Source organism: Malaclemys terrapin, chromosome 7 (assembly GCF_027887155.1).
Source record: "Malaclemys terrapin pileata isolate rMalTer1 chromosome 7, rMalTer1.hap1, whole genome shotgun sequence".
Taxonomy (NCBI): Eukaryota; Metazoa; Chordata; order Testudines; family Emydidae; genus Malaclemys; species Malaclemys terrapin.
In genome coordinates this window covers 111,837,545-111,860,655 of record NC_071511.1, presented here as the reverse complement: position 1 = coordinate 111,860,655, position 23,111 = coordinate 111,837,545, and the positions used below count along the sequence as shown (strand labels likewise).

The following is a 23,111-nucleotide window of genomic DNA, read 5'->3' as shown; positions in this document are numbered from 1 at the left end:
GGAAGTTACCTAAATCCGAGCAGCAGGGAGGTGCCTAGCTCTGCCAGCTATTCACAGATGGGAACCCCTCTCCTGGAGTCTGAGGCACCCCAGGTGTTTCTTGTGAGAATGAGTTAGGCACCTGCCTCCCTGCCCACAAAGCAGCTGGAGGAGAAGATGGTGTCACCCGCCTTATAACTTTCAGTCCAGTAGTTAAAGCATCCCATTTAAATCCTCTCCCCCAGTCAGACAGCAGTGAGAATTGAACCTGGGTCTCCCAGGAGAGTGCTCTCACCACTGGGGTAAAAGTTACATCCTGGCTGGTGCCAACATGTCTGGCTCTGAGCAGGCCTACTGGATTAAGCCTGCACATGAGTTAGGCAGGCAAATGCTTATCTTCCCCAAATTCATGGATCACTCTGGGGCTTAGGTGGGAGATGAAATGGCACATGCCCAGAGGGGGAAACAGAGGCAGAGGGAACTTCTATCTTGAAAGCTTAGGTGCTTAATTAGGGTGACCAGATATCCCATTTTTAAAGGGACCCTCCCATTTTTTTGGAACTTTCTGGCGCCTATTACCCCTCACCCCCATCCCATTTTTTCACAGTTGCTATCTGGACACCCTATGCCTAAAGCATTCACTGGGAGGTTTTTTACATCATTGTGAAGCCTAAAACCATAATGACTCGCTTGCCAAACATCACACAGGAAGTCTGACTCAAAGCAGTGAATTGAAGACAGTCCTCCACGTGCAAGGCTAGTAGTGCTCTAACCTCTGAGCCAGCCTTCCTCGCCAAGGCCCCTTTACACTGCCAGAGTGGCACAGAGCAGCCTGAGCGTAAAGGAGAATCAGACACTTGAGGTATTGATATTTAACTTAGTTAATCCCAAGTATTTAAATAGCTAACAAACTCCCTGGTAATTAAATAAGGATTAGAATGTAAATATCTGTCAGCTAGGAACCAAGGTGTTGGTGGAGGCTGGGAAGAGAGATTTACCACTGAAAAGAAAACAGACCCTGCTTTGCTCAGCCCAGCAGTTCTTACTATGAGCTTGAAATGAATATTTTTAGTTGCAGCTGCAATGCTGACCCCTCTTGCATCCATTACTTGTGTGGCCCTACCAGTATGAGAAGCTAACTTCTGTGGGCCAGATTCACTCCCACTGTTGCACTACTAGAACCCTCCCTATATAAGGGCCTGATCCAAAGTATGTTGTATTATATTATTAATTCAGTATTTATTTGTCTTGTAACAGCACCTGTCAAGGACCAGGACCCCCTCATGCTAGAGGCTTTACAGACGCAGAACAAAAAATCCTTAAAGTCTTACTTACCAACCTCACTAGGGAACAACACCTATTGATCTCAAGTGGTTCCATTCCCAACCCTAACTCCTAGCTTTCGTAGGTTTTTTTATAGCACCCCCATCAGCCTGATGCAGCTGTAGATTGTGAAGTAGATGCTCTGAAGCTGCATATACCCCAGTTTGCCCAGGTGACACCTTTTTTCCAGACCAGGCAGTCCCATACACTTTCAGAGCTGCACTGATTTTAGGTTTCTTGAGGTAAGGAAAATCACAGCTATTTTCTGCAGATCCCATAATCTCTTCCCCCTGCAGACTTTCTTCTGCTTCAGCATATTCTGCCAGGGTCCAGGCTGGCACGAATTAAGCTCAAAGTACACAGATAGATAGATAAATGTCCCAGGCTGCTTACAAAGAACTTCATTGTTTTTTACCAAATGTTATTTTTAACATGAGCTTTTTTCTTTGTTACGCTAATATTAAGAAAGGTTGGAAACGAACTAGAGCTCAGTGTTGGAAGTGATGTCTCTTCTGCAAGATGGCTATCAGCAGCAAGCAGCCAGGAAAAGGCCATTTGTAATTAAAAACTTTATTTTCAAAAGCATTTCAGTTTCTTCATGGTCGATGGGCTCCTGACCATTCTGAATTTGCAGAAAGCTATGCTGCATAATCTGGGAGGATGAGTTTCTCAGTTCTACAAACTTCTTATTGCCTTTGCCTGTCTTCCTTATAGTTTATATAACACAGACACAGGCTCTAGCACTGTTTATAGGTTTTGTTTAAAAAACAGGAATGTACCTTTCAGCTGCTCAGAGACAGTGGGCCCATGAAAGGGGAGAAATAAACAGTGATCTCTTGAATTAAAACCAGTGTGATACTATTGAGTTCTGGGGAACTGATCCTAGTTTGCACAAGTGTAAGTGAAGACAGAAGCTAGCTAGCTTAGGATTTTAGACTGCCACTCATCACCATAGTATCTGAGTGTCTTCCATGTAAAATCAGTAGCAATCGTGGAGTGCCCAGCAGATTTCATGGAGTCTCTAGCACTTCTCCTTTTCTGGGGTAATATCTCAGTTTGTGATAGAATCAGACCCCATATTTTTCTACATTTGGAAAGCTCAGCTTGCCAAGTACTTAGTAGTCTGCCTGAGGTTGATGCAGTTGTATTGCTGCTCACATTAGTATATGGACTAGGACAATTCTGTTTGGGGGTCCTTGTGAGATGGCTTTTTGGGATGATTTTTTGTTGTTGAAGGTTTGTATATAGTGCTACTTAGCATTTCACTACAGGGTTTTTATATCTGAAAACCAGCAAGTGTTTTGCAAATGTTAATTATGGCCCTGCTCCTGCAAACTTTTCCATGCAAGAGGACCCTGGTGCCTGCTTAGAACCCCACTGAAATCAAGGGGGCTCAGCATGGGTATAAGAGTCCCCCCAGGCAGGGCCGGCTTTAGGCCAATTCCACCAATTCCCCCGAATCGGGCCCCGCGTGTAAGAGGGCCCCGTGCCAGAGGCAGGGCTGCCCAGAGTGGGGGGCAAGTGGCAGAGAATCCCTTCCCTGGCTAGAGGCACCTTTTTAATTTTTACTCACCTGGCGGCGCTCCAGGTCTTTGGCAGCGGGTCCTTCACTTGCTCCGGGTCTTTGGCGGCACTTTGGCGGCAGGTCCTTCAGTGCCGCCAAAGACCCGGAGCGAGTGAAGGACCCTCCGCCAAAGACTAGGAGCGCAGCCCGGTGAGTACAAGCCCCACATGTTTTTTTTTTTTTAACATGGTTTTTTTTTAGTCGTCCCTGTCAGGGCCCCGTCGAAACTGTTCGAATCGGGCCCCGCACTTCCTAAAGCCGGCCCTGCCCCCAGGCAGCACAGTTCTTCAGGATCAGGGCTTCATTAAGTCTCACAACACCCCTTTGAGGTAGGCCAGTATCACTGCATCCATCTTACATAGAATGCAGAGGAAGCGAACTACAGAAAAACACCCCAGCCACCCCTATGTAGGAAGGGCGATACTTAGTGCAATGTCCTAGCTCTGCGATCCAGGCACAACTTGGCACCAGGATGCTGATTTTTGCACAGTATAATGCCCAGCGGCCAGTGGTGGAGAAGGCTTGGGCCCATCCCTAGCTACCCCATGTGATGCAGTATGTGTGTGTGTGTGCGCGCATTCCCCAAGACACCGTAGCAGGGGGCTGGAGGCCTCTCACCTGCTCCGAATCAAAGGCGAGGGGCGGCCCCACCCGTGTACACACAGCTGCAGGAGACTGAACGCAGCTTAACGCATCAGCCAATCGGCGGCCTGAGCGGTGGAGCCGGGCGGGGGGCGCTGCTTTGGCTGGTGGCCAATTGCCGCGGCCCCTGGGCTGAGCCTCCTCCTCTCTCCCCTCCCCCGATGTAGCTAGAGCAGCCGCGGCCAGCGAGCTAAGCGGCCGCCGCGCAGAGCTGCGTTGGTTGCGGGCGGGTTCGGCTGGGTGCGTGCGGGGCCAGTCCCGGAGTGGCGGCTGCAGCGCGCAGGAGGCGGCGGCTGGGACTCGGGTCCCCCCCCCGGCCCCGTGGCGTGGAGCCTCCGATGGAGACGTTCCCCCCCGGCAAGCTGGAGCAGCACCAGCCCGTGGAGTTCCTGCAGGGCGCCCGCTACGGTGCCAAGAGCCACCCCGCCTCCGGGAACGCGTTCAACTCGTGGAATGACTATCTGGGGCTGGCCACGCTGATCACCAAGGCCGTGGGCGAGGAGAAGGGCTTCGGGACCCAGCCCTCCTCCGTGGTGGTGGCCGCCACCGTGCAGCCGGCTCCGGAGGAGGACGACGAGGACGACGAGGAGGAGGAAGACGCGGGGACCCCCTATTTCGAAGGCGCCTTGCACTTGCACGACTTCGACCTGTGCAGCCACCACCACGGCGAGAGCTTCCTGGAGGAGCGGTTCGCCGACTTCAGCCCCTTCTCCGGCCGCGCCAGCCCCGCCGCGCTGGTCTTTAACTGCTCCCCGGCTCACCTGCAGCGGGACCGCTCCCCTCACGCGTGGGGCGGCGGGCTGGGCGACGGGCGGCTCCAGGCGCCCCAGAAGCCGGGCTCCCGGCTGCTCAAGCCGGAGCTGCAGGTCTGCGTCTTCTGCAGGAATAACAAAGAAGCCGTCGCCCTCTACACCACGCACATCCTCAAGGGACCCGACGGCCGGGTCTTGTGCCCCGTGCTGCGGAGATACACGTGCCCCCTCTGCGGGGCCAGTGGGGACAATGCCCACACCATCAAGTACTGCCCCCTCTCCAAAATGCAGGCCAGTGCCGCCAAGCAGCAGCTCCGAAACGCCAGGACCGCCTTGGGCAAGAAACTCCGCTAGGGGGCTGCAGCCTCCTGGCCTCGGGACTGTTTGTTTTGTTGGCGATGGATTTGTTGGGTGGTTCGGTTTTTTCCCTTTTAGACTGAGGCCGCTTCAATAGAAAGTGACCACACAGCAATTTTTTTTTGTGTGGCCCACAAAAAAAAGACCTTCAGTTTTTTTTTTTTATTAAAGAGTGTCTTACAGCGGATTGCATTTTGTTCTCTTTAACACATTAATATATTCAACGTGGGAGACTAGAATGTAAAAAGCTCCTTGGCTTATGTACTATAATGATGATAGTTTCTAGTTTGTATACTTAGCATCCAGGGAAGCTGGGCTCTGAAGTTAACTCTATATAATTATAAATATGCAGTTTAGATGCACTGTATTTGTTTATTGTATAATATATATATATATATATAATTTTTAAAAGGGGGATAAGATGAAATTGAATGGTAGGGCGCTCCCATGGGGACGCTTATGTTGGTTTATTGGAGAGGAGGCATTTTAAAAAAATATTTTACAGAATCTCTGAAGAAAAGGCCTCTGTACTGCTAAGCAAATGAATTTCTGTTTTTGCAGTATCCTAGCCAAATGAAGAATTGATGTTTTTAAATTTTATGTTTTAAGGGTGAGCTCGACAGGGTAGGGAGGGGAAATTATGCTGTATTTGGCTGCTCGTGGTTGTGTTTGCACTGTCCTCTAACAAAACAACGTTAGTTGTAAGTAGGTAGTATGAATTGTTAGTTACTGATGTTTGTGGGGATTTTGAGATCAGGAATGATCATATGACACTCTTTAGTGTTGGGGGAGCTCCCCTTTGTGTTCACAAGTTCTTTTGTATTGATCTAGGGTTCTTGTTTTACTGTTTCTCTCCCCCCCTCCCCCCCATTAGTCTAGAAATTAACTTTTATTCCTCTAAATTCCCTTTCCCTCCCACCCAAAAATAAACACTGTCGAGATTGTAAAGCCCCATACTGGCCACAGGTGGCAATGGTGCTGTTTAAATTTGAATTTTTGTTTTATAGAGTGAAGTAAAGGCATCACAAATTTGAGTTAAGCCTGTTCTTTTCTTTCCCCCCACATGTGCCCCTAGACCCACTACAAGGTGGTAATGTTCAGCAAGCGGCAAGGTATTTTAAACAACGGACAACCATGTTTTCTAGGTTGTTTTGCTACCCTGTAGCTATTTATAGATTATCACTCAACACTCTTGGGTTTGATGGACCATTTTATAGTAGCTGCAATGCATTGCATCCCTGTCTAATGCATAATTAGTGGGAAGAAGTTCTTGTTGCATTCCTCTGACTTGTAATGTGGATTCTAATAGCTACCATGCTCTTCTACTGCGAAGAAAACAAAGCGCCTTTTAATGTGGATGGAGGAAAGAGCCCTAGGTTGTTTTTTAATGCAAAAGCTGCTTGAGGGCTCTTGTAAGAAATCATTTATAAAACAAATGAGAATACGCCCCCTGCTGCTTTCTCTGTGCAAGACTTCTTTGAAACTACCTCAGGGCTGTGCTGAGGTACTGTTTACAATGGAGGCCTCAGCTAGAAAATAATTGTTCTCTACTACAGAGCAAGGCCAAACTGTAGTCTGACTCATGTACTGTAGTCTTAATCACATTGTGTAACAGGTTTGGACAACATGATCCAAAAGGTTAAAGTTTAAACTTCCATCCTGAGGTAGATTTTTATCTCAGCATAGCAAATTTAGATTCCACCAAGCAAAGCGTTTTTCCCCTTCACTACTTACAATGTTCCATGCAGTGAATCCCTCTTTTTTTAGTAATATACTGTACACACTTCATTTCTCTTATATAGGTAGACAGTTGATGATGCTCTGAAGTATTGCAGAGCATAACTGCATTTAAATTAATACCATGTGTATGTGGCTAATTTAACAGTTGCAACTGGACTGCATATAAGATTATTTTAAGGCTGCATATCTTGTAAGAAAAAATGCTATCAGGACAGTTATGTAAAAATATTTACAGTCTGAAGTACTTGGTACATATGAACAATTTTCTAACTTCCTTAAAAGCTAGGAAGTTCTAACAGTGATCAAGCTACTACTTGTTTCTAATGGGAGAGTAGTGTAGTCTGCTAATTCTCTGCTTAACTCCAAAGCTAGTGTTGGGTTTGTTTTATTAAAGGGAGACTCTCATTAAGTATAAAACTTAAAATCAATACAACTTATTTAACCATATGCTGTTTATACTTTCCTCACTCTGGATGTCCATTCGTGTACTATGTTTTAGCTCATAGGTAAATAGGGATGTAACTATCTCAAAGCTGTACTTCTAGACCCTCCAAACTGCTGGTTTTCTGTGGGATTTCACATGTGATCTTTGTAAGAGCACCTCCCCAGTAGAACTTACTTCTGAGTATTTGCATTCATCTGTAGGTGAGAATTTAATAAATTGACTTGTAATGCAAAAACTTTACTTACAATAGCAAATATGACCAGGGGAATGTCCCCTCTGAGGGGCTACATGCTAGTCTAAATTGATAGACCAGTTCAGTGTACAACTTGCCAATGGCAGTTTTACTGGAACAGCTGGAGTATGTCCAATTAAATTTGGGTATTACCTAGCATGTATTTCATGTGGAAAGTGTCAGTACACTTAATGTACACAGCAAGTCTAGATAAACTACATCCACTGCTAGAATTTAAGCTGCTGTCTTTATTCTATAGGAAGAATGAATTCTCATGTCTGAGAACTGGATGTGTCCTTACTTAATGTTCTTCCTACCTACATGCTCAATGAATGTTGTAACTTAACAGTATTTCCTTCAGCAATGTTTTATCTATCAAGGTTAGTGCAAGTTACCCACTGCACTGGTGTAAACAAAGGGAGCAAAAAGACCATATGAAAAGCGTTCTTGGTTTTACACATCCCACATTCAGAGAATTTAGGACAGTGCTGTCAAATGTGTAGGCAGAGGTGCCTGCACGGTGCTAGCATGATATGGTGGGGTATAGAGAACACGCTACTTTATGCCAACAATTCTGTTAGCATGACTGGAATCTTTCAAGGAATCAAAATAACCTCCCTCCTTAGTGGAGCTGTTGCTTCACAAATTCCTCTCTTTCTAAGAGGAAAAATCAGTTGACTATGACCTAACCACCCTTAGAGGTATATGCCTGTTTTTGACACTTTGCTCATCCCACAACACACAAGCCTGGCAGTTGAAGAGGCCAGAGTTGCTTGAAGAACCCACCACATGTACTAGCTTGCCATAGTAATTAAGAAGCTGCCAGGTGAGATTAAACTATAGTTTAATAAATTGACCCTGAAGAGTTAAGCTCCAACAAACCAACTCTGGAAAGATCAGTTAAGATATGTTAGGGTCAAATGTTTACAACTAGGATATTTCCTAGTATGAGCACTAATACCACTTTTTATAAAAAAAAGTGTACTTCATCCTTTGTAGAATGACTCCCTTTAAAACATTTTATATTAAAAAAAAAAGCTATCGTTCAGTTTAAGACTAAACTTCTAAAAGCTAACTTAGTTGTCTTTCCAAAAAGGTATTTTTTTTCACTTTGGCCACTCATAGTGACACAAGGATGGTGCTTGGAAATACTAATGAGGCTGGGAAACCTTTTGCAAAAAGTTTATTCCACCAGATTGTCTAGATACCACATCCAATGCTAGAATCCAAGCTGCAGTCTCTATTCTAGAGGAAGACTGAATTCTCATGTCTGAGAACTGGGTCTCCTTACTGTTCTTACAACCCTGATGCCCATGAATGTTGTTGTAACTTATCAGTATTTCCTTCAGCAAGTGGTTTTATTTAGATTTCTTAAATTACCTGAATAAATAGTAATCTAAACCCTAGGAATCACAAGAGGGTTAAGCAAAGAGCTTGTCTTTTAAGAATTGCTTCCTTTATCTTCTAGAAGTAACGTGTGTAGGGTACAGAAGCAATTTTGACACACAACCTAGTAAATGGAACTGCATTTAAAATGACAATCTCAAGATGGCTCATGTCAGAGGGATTCATACAAGATGAATAGTAAGCTAGACTGACAGCCATAATACCACAGTAACATTTTACAGGGATGCTTGTACAGCCAAGTATCTGTGAAGTATATTACAGCAACATGACTCAGCCCTGTAGTAGCATTGCATTATTGAAGTGTAAGATTCAGATTAAGCTTAAATTTTAGCTTTTGTTTTAAAAGTTCACATAATTTAGTCATATCTTTTTAATGCAATGGTAAATCTTGTCAAGATGTAGGGGAATGTTTTACAGTATCTGCAACCCAAGCATTCCATTACTACAAAAGTAGCCTAGTTTCCAATTTAAGTGAAAAAGAGAGTGAACAAAGTGATGTTCCACCACAGACTCATCAGAAAATATGTATATACAGTACTTCACTATTAAGTGATCCATAAATGTTCCTCTAGTTCATTGGTAACTTGCAAATCCAAGATGACTCAAAATACACAGGGAATTAATAAAACATATAGCTAGCAGTTCATGTATGGGCAACAATGCAAAAATCAGAATTAAAAAAATTGATTGCATCTCTTCTCTACCCGCTCATCACACAAATTAAGATGCAAAGGGAGTAATTTAACAGTGAACTGCAACTATAGAACAAATTTTGTACACCCCTAAAAATGAGCAAGCTGAACCACACTCTAGCAGTTCAACTAATAATTTACAAAAATGAGGGTTATTAGAGTGAATCAGTACAGTAGTTTTTAATTTGCATGAAACAACTTGATCATCACAGGTTTTTTTAAATATCCAATTATGTATTAATGCATAGTTGCATTATCAGAAGCTGTTGGGGAGGAGGTTTCAGTAACTAGAGCTGGTCATTTGTGGCTTTTGGCACCTGGAGCGGCATGGCAGGCACATCAGAGGATATTTCTCTACTAAAATGATCAGTAAACATTATAATTTAAAGTTGCCATCTTCAAGTTTCAGAGTTAACAGGCCACTAAGATGAATGGGAGCAGGTCACATCTCTGACTCCTTTAGGTTGTGTGCAGACCTGAAGACATGTCTGTGTGTAGTTTATTCATGTTCTCAAAGTTGTCACAAGGACTCAAATTGTTATTTTAAATGTAAACTTTAGATTCTGGAATTGATGTCTGCTGCAAGGGAAGGATTCCATAGTGGCAGAATCTTAGAAAAGAGAGTCATGACTATACATATCATGTACTCCAAACAAGTATAGTTTTACCCAGAAAAAAGGGAAAAATAATTGGTTTGTATAGTCATTTTTTTAGACTGAGTGCACTTTAGGGACAACTTCAAGTATCATCAAAAGACTGTCCAATGAGAACTTGTGGGTAGTGTACTACGTTATCACAGAGACTTGGGTCCTATTGTCTAGTTCCATCTCACACAGAATAATAAGAGGATACAGAGGTAGTCCAGGGTATTGCTTTGCAGCGATTGCTATGGCTAAGTAAGGAGCAGAGCTGACAGACTCCAAAGACACTCCCATCCAACCCTCAAAGGAAGAACGCTATGGAGGTGAAGATTTTTCATGGAGGGTGCAGGAGAAGGGAAGGAGCATAACAACTTAAGTTCATGTTTGTCATATCACATTTCCCAGTCAGAACACCATACAAGAGGCAAGTTACTTTCTCTTTCATTTGGGACAGACAAGGGTAGGTATGGAGGAAGGGAGTAAGTTAAGCAGCTTGCCTTTTTCGTGTAAAAATACATCAGTAATGTTAATTAAAAAGTCAATACACAGTAGAAGCTATTTCTAGAAGTTGTTTATTTATCATTGAAGAGAAACACAGCAGCAAATTCTGTGTTGGCTTCAATAAGACCAGATAGTTAATGATTAACATTGTTACTGCACCCCAAAATTGAAGTCAGTCAACACAGCCATTACTACAAAGCACTTGTTGAAAAGGAAAGCATTTACCCTGAAGACAAAGTTGGGGAAAAAAATCTGAACAATTCCTCCAAAACCACACATTTTAAATATGACAATATTTATAAATGCTTGAAAGGCATGAATTATCCAGTAATGGAATAAGCAGTTATGCTATTGGCAAAACAAAATACTCAGCAGTATGTGGACCATAACGCTTGAGTTCTAAAGTCTAATGATGTTTTGTTGTTTCACACTGCAGCAATATTCCTTCTTAGAACGACTGCAAAATGGTTTCATATGCATTCAAGTAAAATCATAGAAAATATCCCAGTGTAGCTAATGTTCAGAATGTTTATTGTAATTTATTTAAATTTAAACAACTTACTGAATTCAGATGATAAAATACCTCACAAAAACCTCTTGCCCTCAAAAATACCTCAGTAGGGGAAGGGTTTTTATAGTTGATCTTGGCCAATTATGGAAATTAATCCAGCTCCATCTTTTCAATAATGTGACCATTTTATGTGAGATGTGTTTTCAACTGCATGTTCGGTGATATAAATCATACCCCATTCCAAATTAAGAATTATATATTTTAAAAAAAGATCCATTTGTTTTAGTTTGAGATATAAGTGTTGCTCAAGATAGCTACAGAGTTCACATTTTTATTTTAGCAACAAGTGATCTGTGAAATATGCAACATTTGTCACTTCAGAAACTGGCATTCAATTTCCAACCTTCTGCTGCTAGTTTTGTGCATGATCAATCTATATATGAGTAAGTAATACAGGCTCATGCTTTTATGTTATCTCAAAACATTTGTCAAAGAATACCAATTCCGAATGTTTATAAAGCACAAATATAATAATCTGTGGATTTGCTCAAATCAACCCTAAAACACCTGTTTAAACTGTGTTTAGTTTTTGAATTAACGTCGTACAGTGGTCCATCCATCTTCATCTGTTTCATTTTTAGTGCGACGAAGAGATTCTCGTTCTTTTTCTGTTCTCCAGGACCCCTTCTCGCTCTCTGCATCCCTCTCCCTATCTTTTGAAATAGGAGGAGCAGCAGCAGCGGGAGCAGGAACAGGAACAGGAGTAGGAGCTGGAGCCGGAGCCGGAGCCGGAGCCGGAGCAGCTCGCCGGATAGTTTCACGCTCTTCCCCACGTTCTTCTTTTCTGTCGTCACCACGCCGCCATGAACTCGCTAAAAATGCGCAAGATCATTAGAAACCACTTTTTTTGTATTACTACAGTCCCTAACAAGAGTTTAAATCAACAAGCCCAGCACTGATAGTTTAATTTAGTGGTTCTCAAACTTTGCCATACTGGAACCACTGCTCCCATGTAACAATACAGATGGTGGTGACACCCAGCTTTAGAGCCCATGGTTTAATTTCACAGTATTGTAATGAAAGCCTGCCAATAGTAACCTGTTGTTTTTTCAGTTGCTCAGAATTAGCCTTAATCTGGCTAGAGCTCTGTCTAATGTACATTATAATAAAGTAACTGTTTAGTTAAAAAACAAACACAATAAATAATTATTAGCCCATAAGTATCAAATCTTGACCCTTAAAATATCTGGCTAGAAAACAGTCGAGTTTCATAACAAAATGAATCCTAAAAACTGAAAACCCCCAAATTTCATGTGAACGGGGAGAAGGTTTTAGGTATGCCCTGTCTCAAAAAACCCCTGCAAATAGTATCAGCTTTTAGGCAAAGATAAAAGTAGCAGAAGTTTCACTGGGTTATTAACACCTCTTCCTGCACACAAGAGTGTGCTGGAATGCTAAACTGCATAGGAAACTACTTATTTCACAGTAGAGATAAGAAGGTGAACATAATCAGTTTTACAATAATGTAGAAGTTAAATGGAAAACACTTTCAAATACCAAACTTAACATAGTATAAAAGAAGAATCTCAGCGCTGAAAACCAGTTCCTCCTCCTTTCACTTATCAGGAGGTCTTGTGCGGCATTTTCTGCACCATTTTTATCAGTTAGGACCAGATTCAGGGCAGCATCCCTATTCTGGATTGAAGCAAATGGGACTTAAGCACATGCACTCTGGGTGTAATGAGGGAATGTACTCATGTGTGAGTCAGATGTAGATTCAAATCCCTCCTCTAAATTAGGCAGAGAGAAGATTTGAATCCACATCTCCAACTCTCTCTGGCTCAATATTTAAGTTTTTCTGCAAAATGGAATTGCTTCAATAGGAAAGACTAAGAGCAACCCACCCCAGAACAGCTTGTAACGCGGTGATTAGGGTGCTCACGGGGGTGTGGTGGTGGAGGCAGGACTTCAAGTCTCTGCTCCAGAATGGGGATTTAAACCTGGTCTCCTGCATCCCAGGCAAATGCCCTAACTACAGCGCTAAAGATGGTCAAGGGGGATGGACTGACACATTGTTTTCAGGCCAGCAAACTTTCGTGAATAGCCTCAGGCCTGCCAACGGTGCATGTTTTGGTGAATAAACTATTTGCCCCAAAACATTTCACCCAGGACTCCTAGTGACATTTTTAATAGTCTCATTCTTTCATGTCTGATCTATATCCCAAATGACAAGAATCTATCTTCCCTTTATACCACTCCGACAGTAGGGACTGACAGTAAAAGGGACCTTAACTGGGTATTTATGTAATTTACTCCACTTTAAGGCCCTTTTACATTACCAGAGCGATGTAAAGGGGCCATTAGTGTAAGCCCTGGTCTACACTGGTGGTGGTGGTGGGGAATTGATCTAAGTTACGCAACTTCAGCTACGTGAATAATGTAGCTGAAGTCAATGTACTTAGATTGACTTTCCGTGGTGTCTTCACCGCGGTGAGTCGACTACTGCCGCTCCCCAGTCGTCTCTGCCTGCGCCTCTCGCGGCGCTGGAGTACAGGAGTCAACGGGAGAGGGCTCGGGGGTCGATTTATCACGTCTAGACTAGATGTGATAAATCGATCCCCGCTCGCCAATCCGGCGGGTAGTGTAGACATACCCTAAATGATCTCCGGTGACAAATATTTCAACTAGTATGGGGAAACAAACATACTTTCTTCACGATCTGTTCTGATTGGAGGTCCTCTTCTATCTCTATCATCAGCACGCCGATCTCTCAGGTCACGACCACCCCGGTCATCTCTCATGTCACGACCACCTCTATCCCATTCGTCTCGACGACTTGAATCTCTCCAGCTGGAAACTTCCTCAGCTGGTCCTCTTCTCCAGCCAGCCTCATCCCTTTTGCCATTTAAAAATAAATAAAAGTAAGACTAACCCTTTATACTCTGGCTTCTGCTGCAGTGAACACAGCAGTGTTAAAAATGACAAGTTATTTGAAACAGACAGTTTCAATGTGATGCTGTACCAGGCACACAGCACCATTTATGAGAAAAAATTATTGGAGTGTTTAAAGTTAAGATTTCATTTTAGTGAAACCTAAGGTCAATGCTCAATCCTGACTAAGAAAAGGACTGCAATCACACACATCTACCCCGATATAACGCGGTCCTCCAGAGCCAAAAAAATCTTACCGCGCTATAGGTGAGACCACATAATATCGTACTTGCTTTGGCCCCCCTGCTCCTTGTCCCCTGACCGCCCCCTCCAGAGACCCCCCATCCCTAATCACCCCCAGGACCCTACCCCCTACCAAACCCCTGCTCCCTGTCCCCTGACTGCCCTGACCCCTATCCACACACCCCACCCCCTGACAGGCACTCACCGGCAACAGCGGGAAGCGGAGCAGCCCGGCCCCAGCCCGCTCCTCTCCACCACTTCCCAGCCGCGGTGCTCCGCTTCCTGCCGCAGGTGAGTATGGGGGGTGTCCTTTCCCTAACCTCCCTGCACTCACCGGCGGTGGGAAGCGGAGCACCGTGGCTGGGAGCTAAAGCACTGATCCGCGGGAGCACTGCTTTACCGCGTTGTATGCGAACCTGTGTTATATCGGTTCGCGTTATATCGGGGTAGAGGTGTATTTAAAAGCGAATAGTAAAACATTTTGTGGCTGCTTCTGGGAACAATTAGGGTTTTCTTCACAATATGAATAATCAATATAATTTGTTTATTGCTTTAAAGATGTGACTAATTTCACAAAAGAGAAAAAAGCTGATGACTTTTACAAAACTCCTATCAATATTGTTAACAATAGAAAAATCAAACCTTGGACGTCTGAAGCGATCATCCCGATCAAGGTCACGATCTTTGTCAAACTCGCGATCCTTTTCGTTTTCATCAATATCTTTATCTCTATCCAACTCACGGTCTTCCGAAGGTCTGGAGTCTCGCGGGGGTCCCCAGCTGTCTTCACGAGCTTTCTCTCGTTCTCTCCATCCACCTGTTAGTAACAAAAGGAATCAAATTATTTTCTGACTAAACTTGGAGTAGTCGAGAGAGAAGGGTTTACTTGCCTTCACAGTAACTGTGATTCTGCTTCAAGTTTTTGTCCATTTGGCTCCCACCTTGAGTGGGATCCACAAAGACTTGAAGAAGTACCTATGTAATGTAGGTCAGGTGCCTGATTCACGTGAAGAAATCCATACTCCCCATAGTAGTTCAGCAAAGGGCTTAATAAAATCTGTATTTTTAGGGCATGTCTTCACTAGCAACGTTAAAGCGCTGCTGCTGTGTAAAAAAACACCTCCACGAAGGGAATAGCTCCCAGCGCTGGTGCACTGTCTACAATGGCACTTTGCAGCGCTCGGAGGGGAGGGGGGCTCACTGACAGAAATGTCAAAATAAACACTAAGTAACAGGGCATTAGCATAACCCTCAAACAGCCATGGCTTCCTCAGCCCTGTCTACAAGGGAAAAAGATTTTAAACATGTTGAACTTTATCAGAAATCATCATTAATTTGGGGATCATGGCTACTACATTTAAAATTTGAATTACTATTATTTCCAATCAGATCAATTTGCCCGATGCCTCTTGCGATACCACTTAATGATCTAGGATTCTCAGTTGCATGTATTAGTAGTACTCCTCTATTACACATTGTTCATCCTGTCTTTCTTCTGGAGGGAGAAAGGAAAAGCTTTTGGAGGGTGAGCACTGGGGTTTATTCACTTATGATCATGTTGGAATTGGATTTCAGAATTATCTTAGTTACTTAAATGTTTCCATTTAACATCTGTGCTTTTTCTTAATTACAACTTTAAAAAAGTGACCAGAAGATGATAAACGTATTGGCGATACACTCAACAGTTCAGACCTAGCTAAGCACTACAGGAAATCAGAAAACAACTGTAATAGCCATTACCAGCTAAGACTTCAAATAACTGACTGGAAATATTTTTTGCATGCTATAAATAAAAAGATGCACAAAACCACAGAGGTACCGAAGTCCAGCTTATTGGCTGATGAATTCCAAATTCTCTTTAAAAGAGGCTGACCTCTGGGATAGTTTAAAAAGGAAAGGGAGCCAAAGCTGCATTAGTCTAGTAAAAAGCTGATTCTGCTCCATGAGGGCATTAAAGTTTTTATTTCACATTGGTTAGTTCACAAGACAAGTGAATTCCCAGCATTAATATTTGACCTTTAAATATTTGCTACAGAAGCAATAAATATTGATTTAAAAAAAAACCCTCAAAAAAACCCCCAGTAAAATGAAAAGGATCATTTAAAATGAGAGGGGCATCCAAATTAGCCAGATTGATCCAGCCATTTGCAACAGAAAATTAATAGACTCATACTGATTCCTGGTTTGAACTAGAGCGTATCTTTCAGAAACACACCTAATCTTGGTTTAAAAATAACACACAGAGCTAGATCCAGTTATCTCTGCTATCTCAAGTATCTAGTACTTAATATACATCTTACTAAACTCAGCTAATTTCATTTTTGGAAGAGGGATAGAATTATGAAAAAAATCCATAGTTTAATTACAAAATTATTTTACCTGGTTTACCAAATGGTCTCCAAGGACCAGGTCTTGAATCATCACCACGCCTGGGCCCTCTGTCATCATCCCCACCACGCCATGGACCTCTGTCTTCATCACGTCTTGAGAGTCGATCCTCATCTGCACTACGCCAGGGGCCTCTGTCTTCATCTCGTCTGGAAATTCTGTCATCATCCAGACCCCGCCTAGGTCCCCTGTCGTCATCCAGACCACGCCTAGGTCCCCTGTCATCATCTGCAGTGCGCCAACTCCCCCTGTCGTCATCCAGACCCCGCCTGGGTCCCCTGTCGTCATCCAGACCGCGCCTGGGTCCCCTGTCGTCATCCAAGCCACGCCTGGGTCCCCTGTCATCTGCAGTGCGCCAACTCCCCCTATCCTCATCCAGCCCGCGCCTGGGACCCCTATCCTCATCCAGCCCACGCCTGGGACCCCTATCCTCATCTGCAGTGCGCCAATTCCCCCTGTCGTCATCCAGGCCACGCCTGGGCCCCCTGTCGTCATCCAGGCCACGCCTGGGCCCCCTGTCGTCATCCAGGCCACGCCTGGGCCCCCTGTCGTCATCCAGGCCACGCCTGGGCCCCCTGTCGTCATCCAGGCCACGCCTGGGCCCCCTGTCGTCATCCAGGCCACGCCTGGGCCCCCTGTCGTCATCTGCAGTGCGCCAACTCCCTCTGTCCTGATCTACGCCCCGCCTAGGTCCCCCATCCTCGTCCATGCCCCGCCTGGGTTCCACGTCCTCATCCCGCTTGGGTTCCCCATCCTCATCCCGCCTGTGTTCCCTATCCTCGTCCCGCCTGGGTTCCCCATCCTCGTCCATGCCCCGCCTGGGTTCCCCGTCCTCTTCCACATCCCGCTTGGGGGCTCGGTCTTCATTTGCTTCCCGGGAAGAAGGCTCTTTCTCTTCAGCACCACCACGTCTAAGTAGATCATCTCCTCTTCGGAAAGGTCTTTCATCATCACGCCCTTCTCCACGGCGCCATTCCCTATTAAACAACATGAAAAGGGTGAAAAGTGAAGAAAGGTTTATGTATTAGAGCAGCGGGTCCAACCTGTGGCCCTTGAAGGTGCACGTTATGAAGAAAGTGTGCAATTGACTGCAAGTTGAAAATACGTTCCCCAACCAGTTGCTATTTCTAACTGGAAGCATCTGAATCAGCCTCATCACTGTCAAAAGGAGGTAGGAGGCATCACCTCCCCTGTTGCCCCAGAAACTGCTCTGAGCAGCTGTTGTCCCTTCTAGGCTACAGCTGCTCCCCTGCTGGCCACCTGCTGAACTGCAAAGAGAATAAGTCTGGCTGCTCCACTGCCTCTTCCCTGCTGATTTGTGGGAATCCAAGAAGAGCAGGAAAGGCATTTGAGGGGCTCTGCCAGAGTCTAAGCCCTGGCCTACACTGGTGGGGGAGGAGGTAAAAATCTATCTAAGTTACGCAACTTCAGCTATATGAATAACGTAGCTGAAGTCGACATACTTTGATCTACTCACTGCGGTGAGTCGACTGCTGACGCTCCCCCGTCGACTCTGCCTGTGCCTCTTGGCCCGGTGGAGTACAGGAGTTGGCGGGGGGAGGGGACTTACCCCTGTCCGCATCCCCCCCCTCCCAGAGCCGCAGCCCCACTCCACGCCCTGGCTCTGAGGGTGTGGACAGGGATGAGGGGGGGCATGAAGTAAAAAGTTTGGGGACCACTGGTCTAAGGGAATGACTGTTAAAGGATGGCTCCCATCTCTTCCTCCCTGCCTCACACAGCCACACAGTGCAGTCCAGAAGTTGGTAACCAACAATCACGCACAGGTCCATCACAGCAGCCTTGGAATGCTTTAACTGGCAACAGTCCCGTTGGGGTCATAATCCAACTTGGAATGGTCAGAGGACAATGCGCTCCCGGCCTCTCATCTTCCTCACCCTCTGTGCTAGGTGGCTGCAAGTAGGGAGGTACAGGATATTGACAGACTGACTATGCCCTCTGGGGACTACCCCATTCTGAAGTGATGCAAAGGGAGCACAGCAATGGCAGAATCTGTGCCATAATACTGATTGTGGCTCCCTGAGCTTTTGAAATATGTTTGGTCCTCAAAGCTGAAAAGATTGGATACCACTGGATAAGAGTGTGAGCTTTCTTACTTGTCATTATCCAAGATATATTGTTTATTTTAATGCTTCACCAAGTGCTCTATATATATATTTGGCCTGCACCTCTTCTTTCACAACAGCACTAAATACAGTAAGGATGGCATCTATTTTACATATTTATACAGGTCACAAGCCATGGTTCTGTCAAAAGGTGAAGGTTTCCTCCCAATTTTAGGAAATTAAACAAACTATTTGTGGGGAATGAGGGACAGTTTATTATGAAGATGGAGGGTGGTGTGTATCTTTTAGGAATTACGAATCAAGGTGTTAACCTGGATTTGAATTTCTCATGAATTTGAAAAGTAAAAATGCACATTATTGGACTGCTTAGAGGTAAACTACAAAGATTTGGTTAAAAAAATAATAATGCAGGATTCCAACAAGAGGGGGAGAGTATGCCGCTGTTAATTTGACACAACCCATACCTCAACAATCTTGAAAAATCTGAGTTACAGCTTCCTGTTTCTTCTTCCAGAATGAGGGAGAGTACAATTACCTTTAACAAACAATGAGACAGCAATTCTATTCTAGACTCCTGTTTGCACTCAAATCGGAGAATTCTCTTTCAAGCTAAAGTTTTTCCTACTCAGTCTCTGGTGAAAGGTGACTGTTTAGGAACACTAACAAAATTAGCTGTATGGGTGCTCTAAGTTGACAGAAGTAGTGATATCTATAACCATAGCAAAAGAAAGTCTATAACTCAGATTCCTCAGGATCTTAAGAAGGTAATTGTAAAATACTGTGCCAATTACTTCTGCTAATCTTTGTACCTTCAAAATTGTGAAATAATTCTTCAGATGGAAAGAAAAGTCAGGAGATAGGTACTGATTAGGGGCAACTGGAAGCTCTTTCAACTGTGAATATGGCTCTCTACTAAAATTCCCTTTAGAAATTAAGTATGTTTATTGAAGTTAGAAAGCGAATTGTAATCTCAGTCAAACATACTAACATATAGGGAATGACATGCACACTTGTGGGAGGCTAACATACAGAATGTTCTATAGGGGGATATCTTTTTGCAACAAAAACTAATGATCAGACAAGATTATTATTCAGTTCATTACAGAATGGCAGCAGCCACTCCACACTCAAGACTGCAACCCAATTTCCATTATAAGGTTGATGAGGTTTAAAGTAGGATGCCTTTGCAATTCAGGTAGAATTTTTCTGCCAAGTTTCATGCTAATCAAAATGGGGGAGATCTGGTACTAGGATCTCCCCAATCCTGGTGGATGATGATAGTTTAAGAATTCTTATGCTCACTCATACCTCAAAAAGTACATAAGATACACACATGAAATACACGTCAGGCCTTTTTTCCATTATCAGAAGCACATGAAAAGCTATTTGGGGCTCCTCTGGGGAGCAATACGAGTCATGCAAAAGCAACGGATCACCATCACTGATTTTTTTTAAGAAGAAGTTAGACAAACATCTATCAAGGATGGTCTACATATACTTATTCCTGCTTTGGCACAGAGGGAATACACTACAAGACCTACTGAGGTCCTGTCCAGCCCTACATTTCTATGATAGCTGAAATAATATCATCTCCTCTGATGAATTCCAGGGTTGTCTTCTGATCCCTCTCAGGAACTAGAAGTGCTTGTTGTGAACAATCTCTATTTTCCCTAAAATGGGTGATCTGGAAACAGACACTCCTGTTAAAGGTGCATTCTAGAGCAACTGCCATCTGCCAAAGACCAATCTGCTTTTTTGATGGAGAGGTAATATTTTATATAATGTTTTTTGGGGTGATAAGTTCCTCACTCTGTGACACACACTGCACAGCCTCTCTATTCAGTTATAAATTTATTTTCCTTGGCTGTTTTGGCAAATTGCAGATATTATCTGGAAGATGACTAATTTTGTTGCCTGGATTCTAAGAGATTTATGCTTTCTTTTGTTTCTTATGTTGACCATCTTCCTTGTATGGTGAAGGTTGACTCTCCATTGACTAGACCACAGGTTCTCAACCTGGGGTTTGCAAACACATCCAGCATGTGTCAGGACTACCCTCTCCTTATGGCTAGGGAGGGGGAAATCTGCAATTATTTCCTGTTGTAACACAGGGTCATGGTCCAGAAAAGGTTGAAGACAACTAGGACAAATTGACAGCTAAAACGACCACCCTGAAGTCCTGGGTAATCAGTGTGCCTGCCTGCACTCTACAAGTAGTTCCACGATTATGGACTGTCATATGGCTCTTGGCATTTGAGTGATGAATGAAATGATTTCAAGTGAAAAATCTACGTTTGCGAGACAATCTCTGAATTTCCTTACCTTTATTGGTGTCCATGGGACGATTCCAACATGACACCATTTGTGCTAGGAGCTATAGGCATAAACTAAATATTTGTTCCTGCTACTGCTCTGTGTTCTGCCCTCTATATCACTGCCTCTGCCTTAATTCAGAAATAGATTTCTGAACATTTTATTCAGTTGCAGTCAAATCTACATTACTACACTAGAGTCCAATATAAATTAACATATTCCTTGTACACCCAGACTACCACTAAAACCAATGAGACTTTTGGGTGCAGAAATAATACAGGACCCCTACCCTTCATCTTAAGCAATGTCAGAAAGTATTATGGCTAGATTTGGCTTCAATTACTCTCTTGGGACAAATTAAAAGAATTGGTCAAGAAAACGTTCAATAGTCTTGCATATTAGCCTGTACTGATTTTGATTCCCCTCTCAATATTTTAACTGCATGTAAGAGAAAGAAAAAAGTTCTAACAGATGCACAGAGCTCCCAAAGACCAATATTTCTCCTTCTATGCAGTCATTCTCAAAATCCTCTCAGTTATCAGTGAACGTACCCAAATATCCTAAAACAGTCAGACCCAGGATAAGCATTTTAGCAAAAGAACAGCCTCAAAAATACTGAGTCCTTAAACTCTCCCTTTTCAGTTTGTTTCCCTTCTCAATTCATGACATTTCTTTGGAGCTTAGTTTCAGCTTGCAGCATATATTTTCAGCTTCTGTAAATTATCCTGGATTTTGAATTTCTTGCAAGGCTTTGAATTTTTGTTACATAGTTCTTCGATATCTGTCTTAATTCCTTAATGGAAAATTCCTAATATGATAGGTCATCACGAAGTCTATATCTAGTCACTCTCTTTCCCTCATTTTGAGCTCTGCAGCAAATCATTTAAGTAAAGATGATGGTTGATTAGGCTGCAGATTTAGCAAAAGAAAAATCATGTAATCAGCTGCTGGTTTATTAGAGGTTTGGTGGCATCCGCTGGTTTTAATGTAAAGGTTTAAATAAACCAGGAAGTTTAATTGTATTCAATGTTCTAGATAAAAGGATGCTTGGATAAAAGTACGATAGAGTTTGGATGGGTCTTTATCATATCTTATCACAAGTCCCCTCTTCCCCGTTTGCATTTCTAAATAACTATACTCCTTCTGTCTTACTTTGGAATCCTTATAAAGGAGTTTAAAAAACCCCTTGAGGATAACTTTCAAAGATGCAAATGCTGGCCATAATAGAGGCAAAGGCTATTCAGACTGACAACAGGAAGAGTGCCTACAAATTGGGGGCCCAACAACCATGATGCTGGATTTCCCTCTACTTACCTCTCTGGTGGTGCTCGTCTCCATTCAGATTCTGGCTCAGCTGTTCGTCTCCAGGTGTTGTCAGCATCTCTATCACCCCAACGAGATTCCTATATTCGCCACAGGTAAACAGTAGCATCAGCTTTGGTAGCACAAAAATACAGAACTTCTAATATTTGCAATCCATTCACTTCACATCATGCTCTAGCACCAATTAAGCTGATGTTCTCTGCAATGTAACGCTTGAATAACTGTAAATTGGCTGAGCTAAGGAACAGACGTATCAGATAATATGATACAAACAATATTTCTTTAGGTTTAAATTCTAGATTAATACAACAAAAAGTTTACTAGAGCTAATTAAGTACATGAGCAATATTGTAGTGTGACTTTAAGCAGCAGCTAGATTTTTTAGCTAAGAAATATATTAGAACTCAACCCACAGACATTTTAAACTAATGTACTACCATAAACAGCAGCAGATGTCCAGTCACTTCAATTCAACTTTTTAAAAAGTGTTCTTCTTCATTACATGATATGACCCACTATAACCAAGTAAAACCTTATAACAATAAGTGTTTACAGGTACTCTGGATATAGAGTACCTTTACACATTTAGGTGTCTATGAAGTCTATCTAGATGTCTAGATATCTAGCACAAGCTCAAGATGGCTAAAACAGTGCTCCTAATCTTCCCACCTCACCTCCTTTTTCAATCACTGTGAACATCACCACCATCCTGCCTGTCACTTAGACCTGTAATCTGTGCGTCATCTTTGACTTGGATCCCTCTCTAGATCCCTACATTAAGGCTATGTCTAAATCTTGCAAATTCTCTCTCATCCATCCACGCCACTAAAACTCTCATCCAACCTCATCTCATATCTCAAATACAACCTCCTTTTCTCTGGACTTGACAAATGTAGTTGTGCCCCATTCATATCCATTCAGAATACTGATGCAAAAAAGATCATTCTTCTAGCGCATCGCTTTCATCATGTCACCCACCCCTCTTTGAATCCCTCCAGTGGCAACCCCTCCTCTATCGCAAATATAACCTGTTTGTCTTCACT

The 23,111-nt window shown here is 43.3% G+C and overlaps 2 protein-coding genes across 2 annotated transcripts in view; one reads left to right on the top strand and one right to left on the bottom strand.

Moving 5' to 3' along the window:
• The first annotated feature begins 3,018 nt into the window (after nucleotides 1-3,018).
• Nucleotides 3,019-5,651, top strand: NANOS1 (nanos C2HC-type zinc finger 1). Its single transcript, XM_054034624.1, has one exon. The coding sequence runs from the start codon at nucleotides 3,847-3,849 to the stop codon at nucleotides 4,612-4,614; it is 768 nt and encodes a 255-aa protein (XP_053890599.1). The 5' UTR covers nucleotides 3,019-3,846; the 3' UTR covers nucleotides 4,615-5,651.
• A 4,678-nt stretch (nucleotides 5,652-10,329) lies between these two features.
• EIF3A (eukaryotic translation initiation factor 3 subunit A) overlaps nucleotides 10,330-23,111 on the bottom strand; it is a 48,468-nt gene continuing 35,686 nt past the window's right edge. Inside the window, exons 18-22 of the mRNA XM_054034622.1 lie at nucleotides 22,060-22,148; nucleotides 16,340-17,325; nucleotides 14,603-14,777; nucleotides 13,494-13,681; nucleotides 10,330-11,658 (exon numbers count right to left, since the gene is read on the bottom strand). Of these exons, the coding sequence (XP_053890597.1) occupies nucleotides 11,381-11,658; nucleotides 13,494-13,681; nucleotides 14,603-14,777; nucleotides 16,340-17,325; nucleotides 22,060-22,148 (1,716 nt within the window). The 3' untranslated portion in view covers nucleotides 10,330-11,380. The remainder of the gene's footprint in view (nucleotides 11,659-13,493; nucleotides 13,682-14,602; nucleotides 14,778-16,339; nucleotides 17,326-22,059; nucleotides 22,149-23,111) is intronic.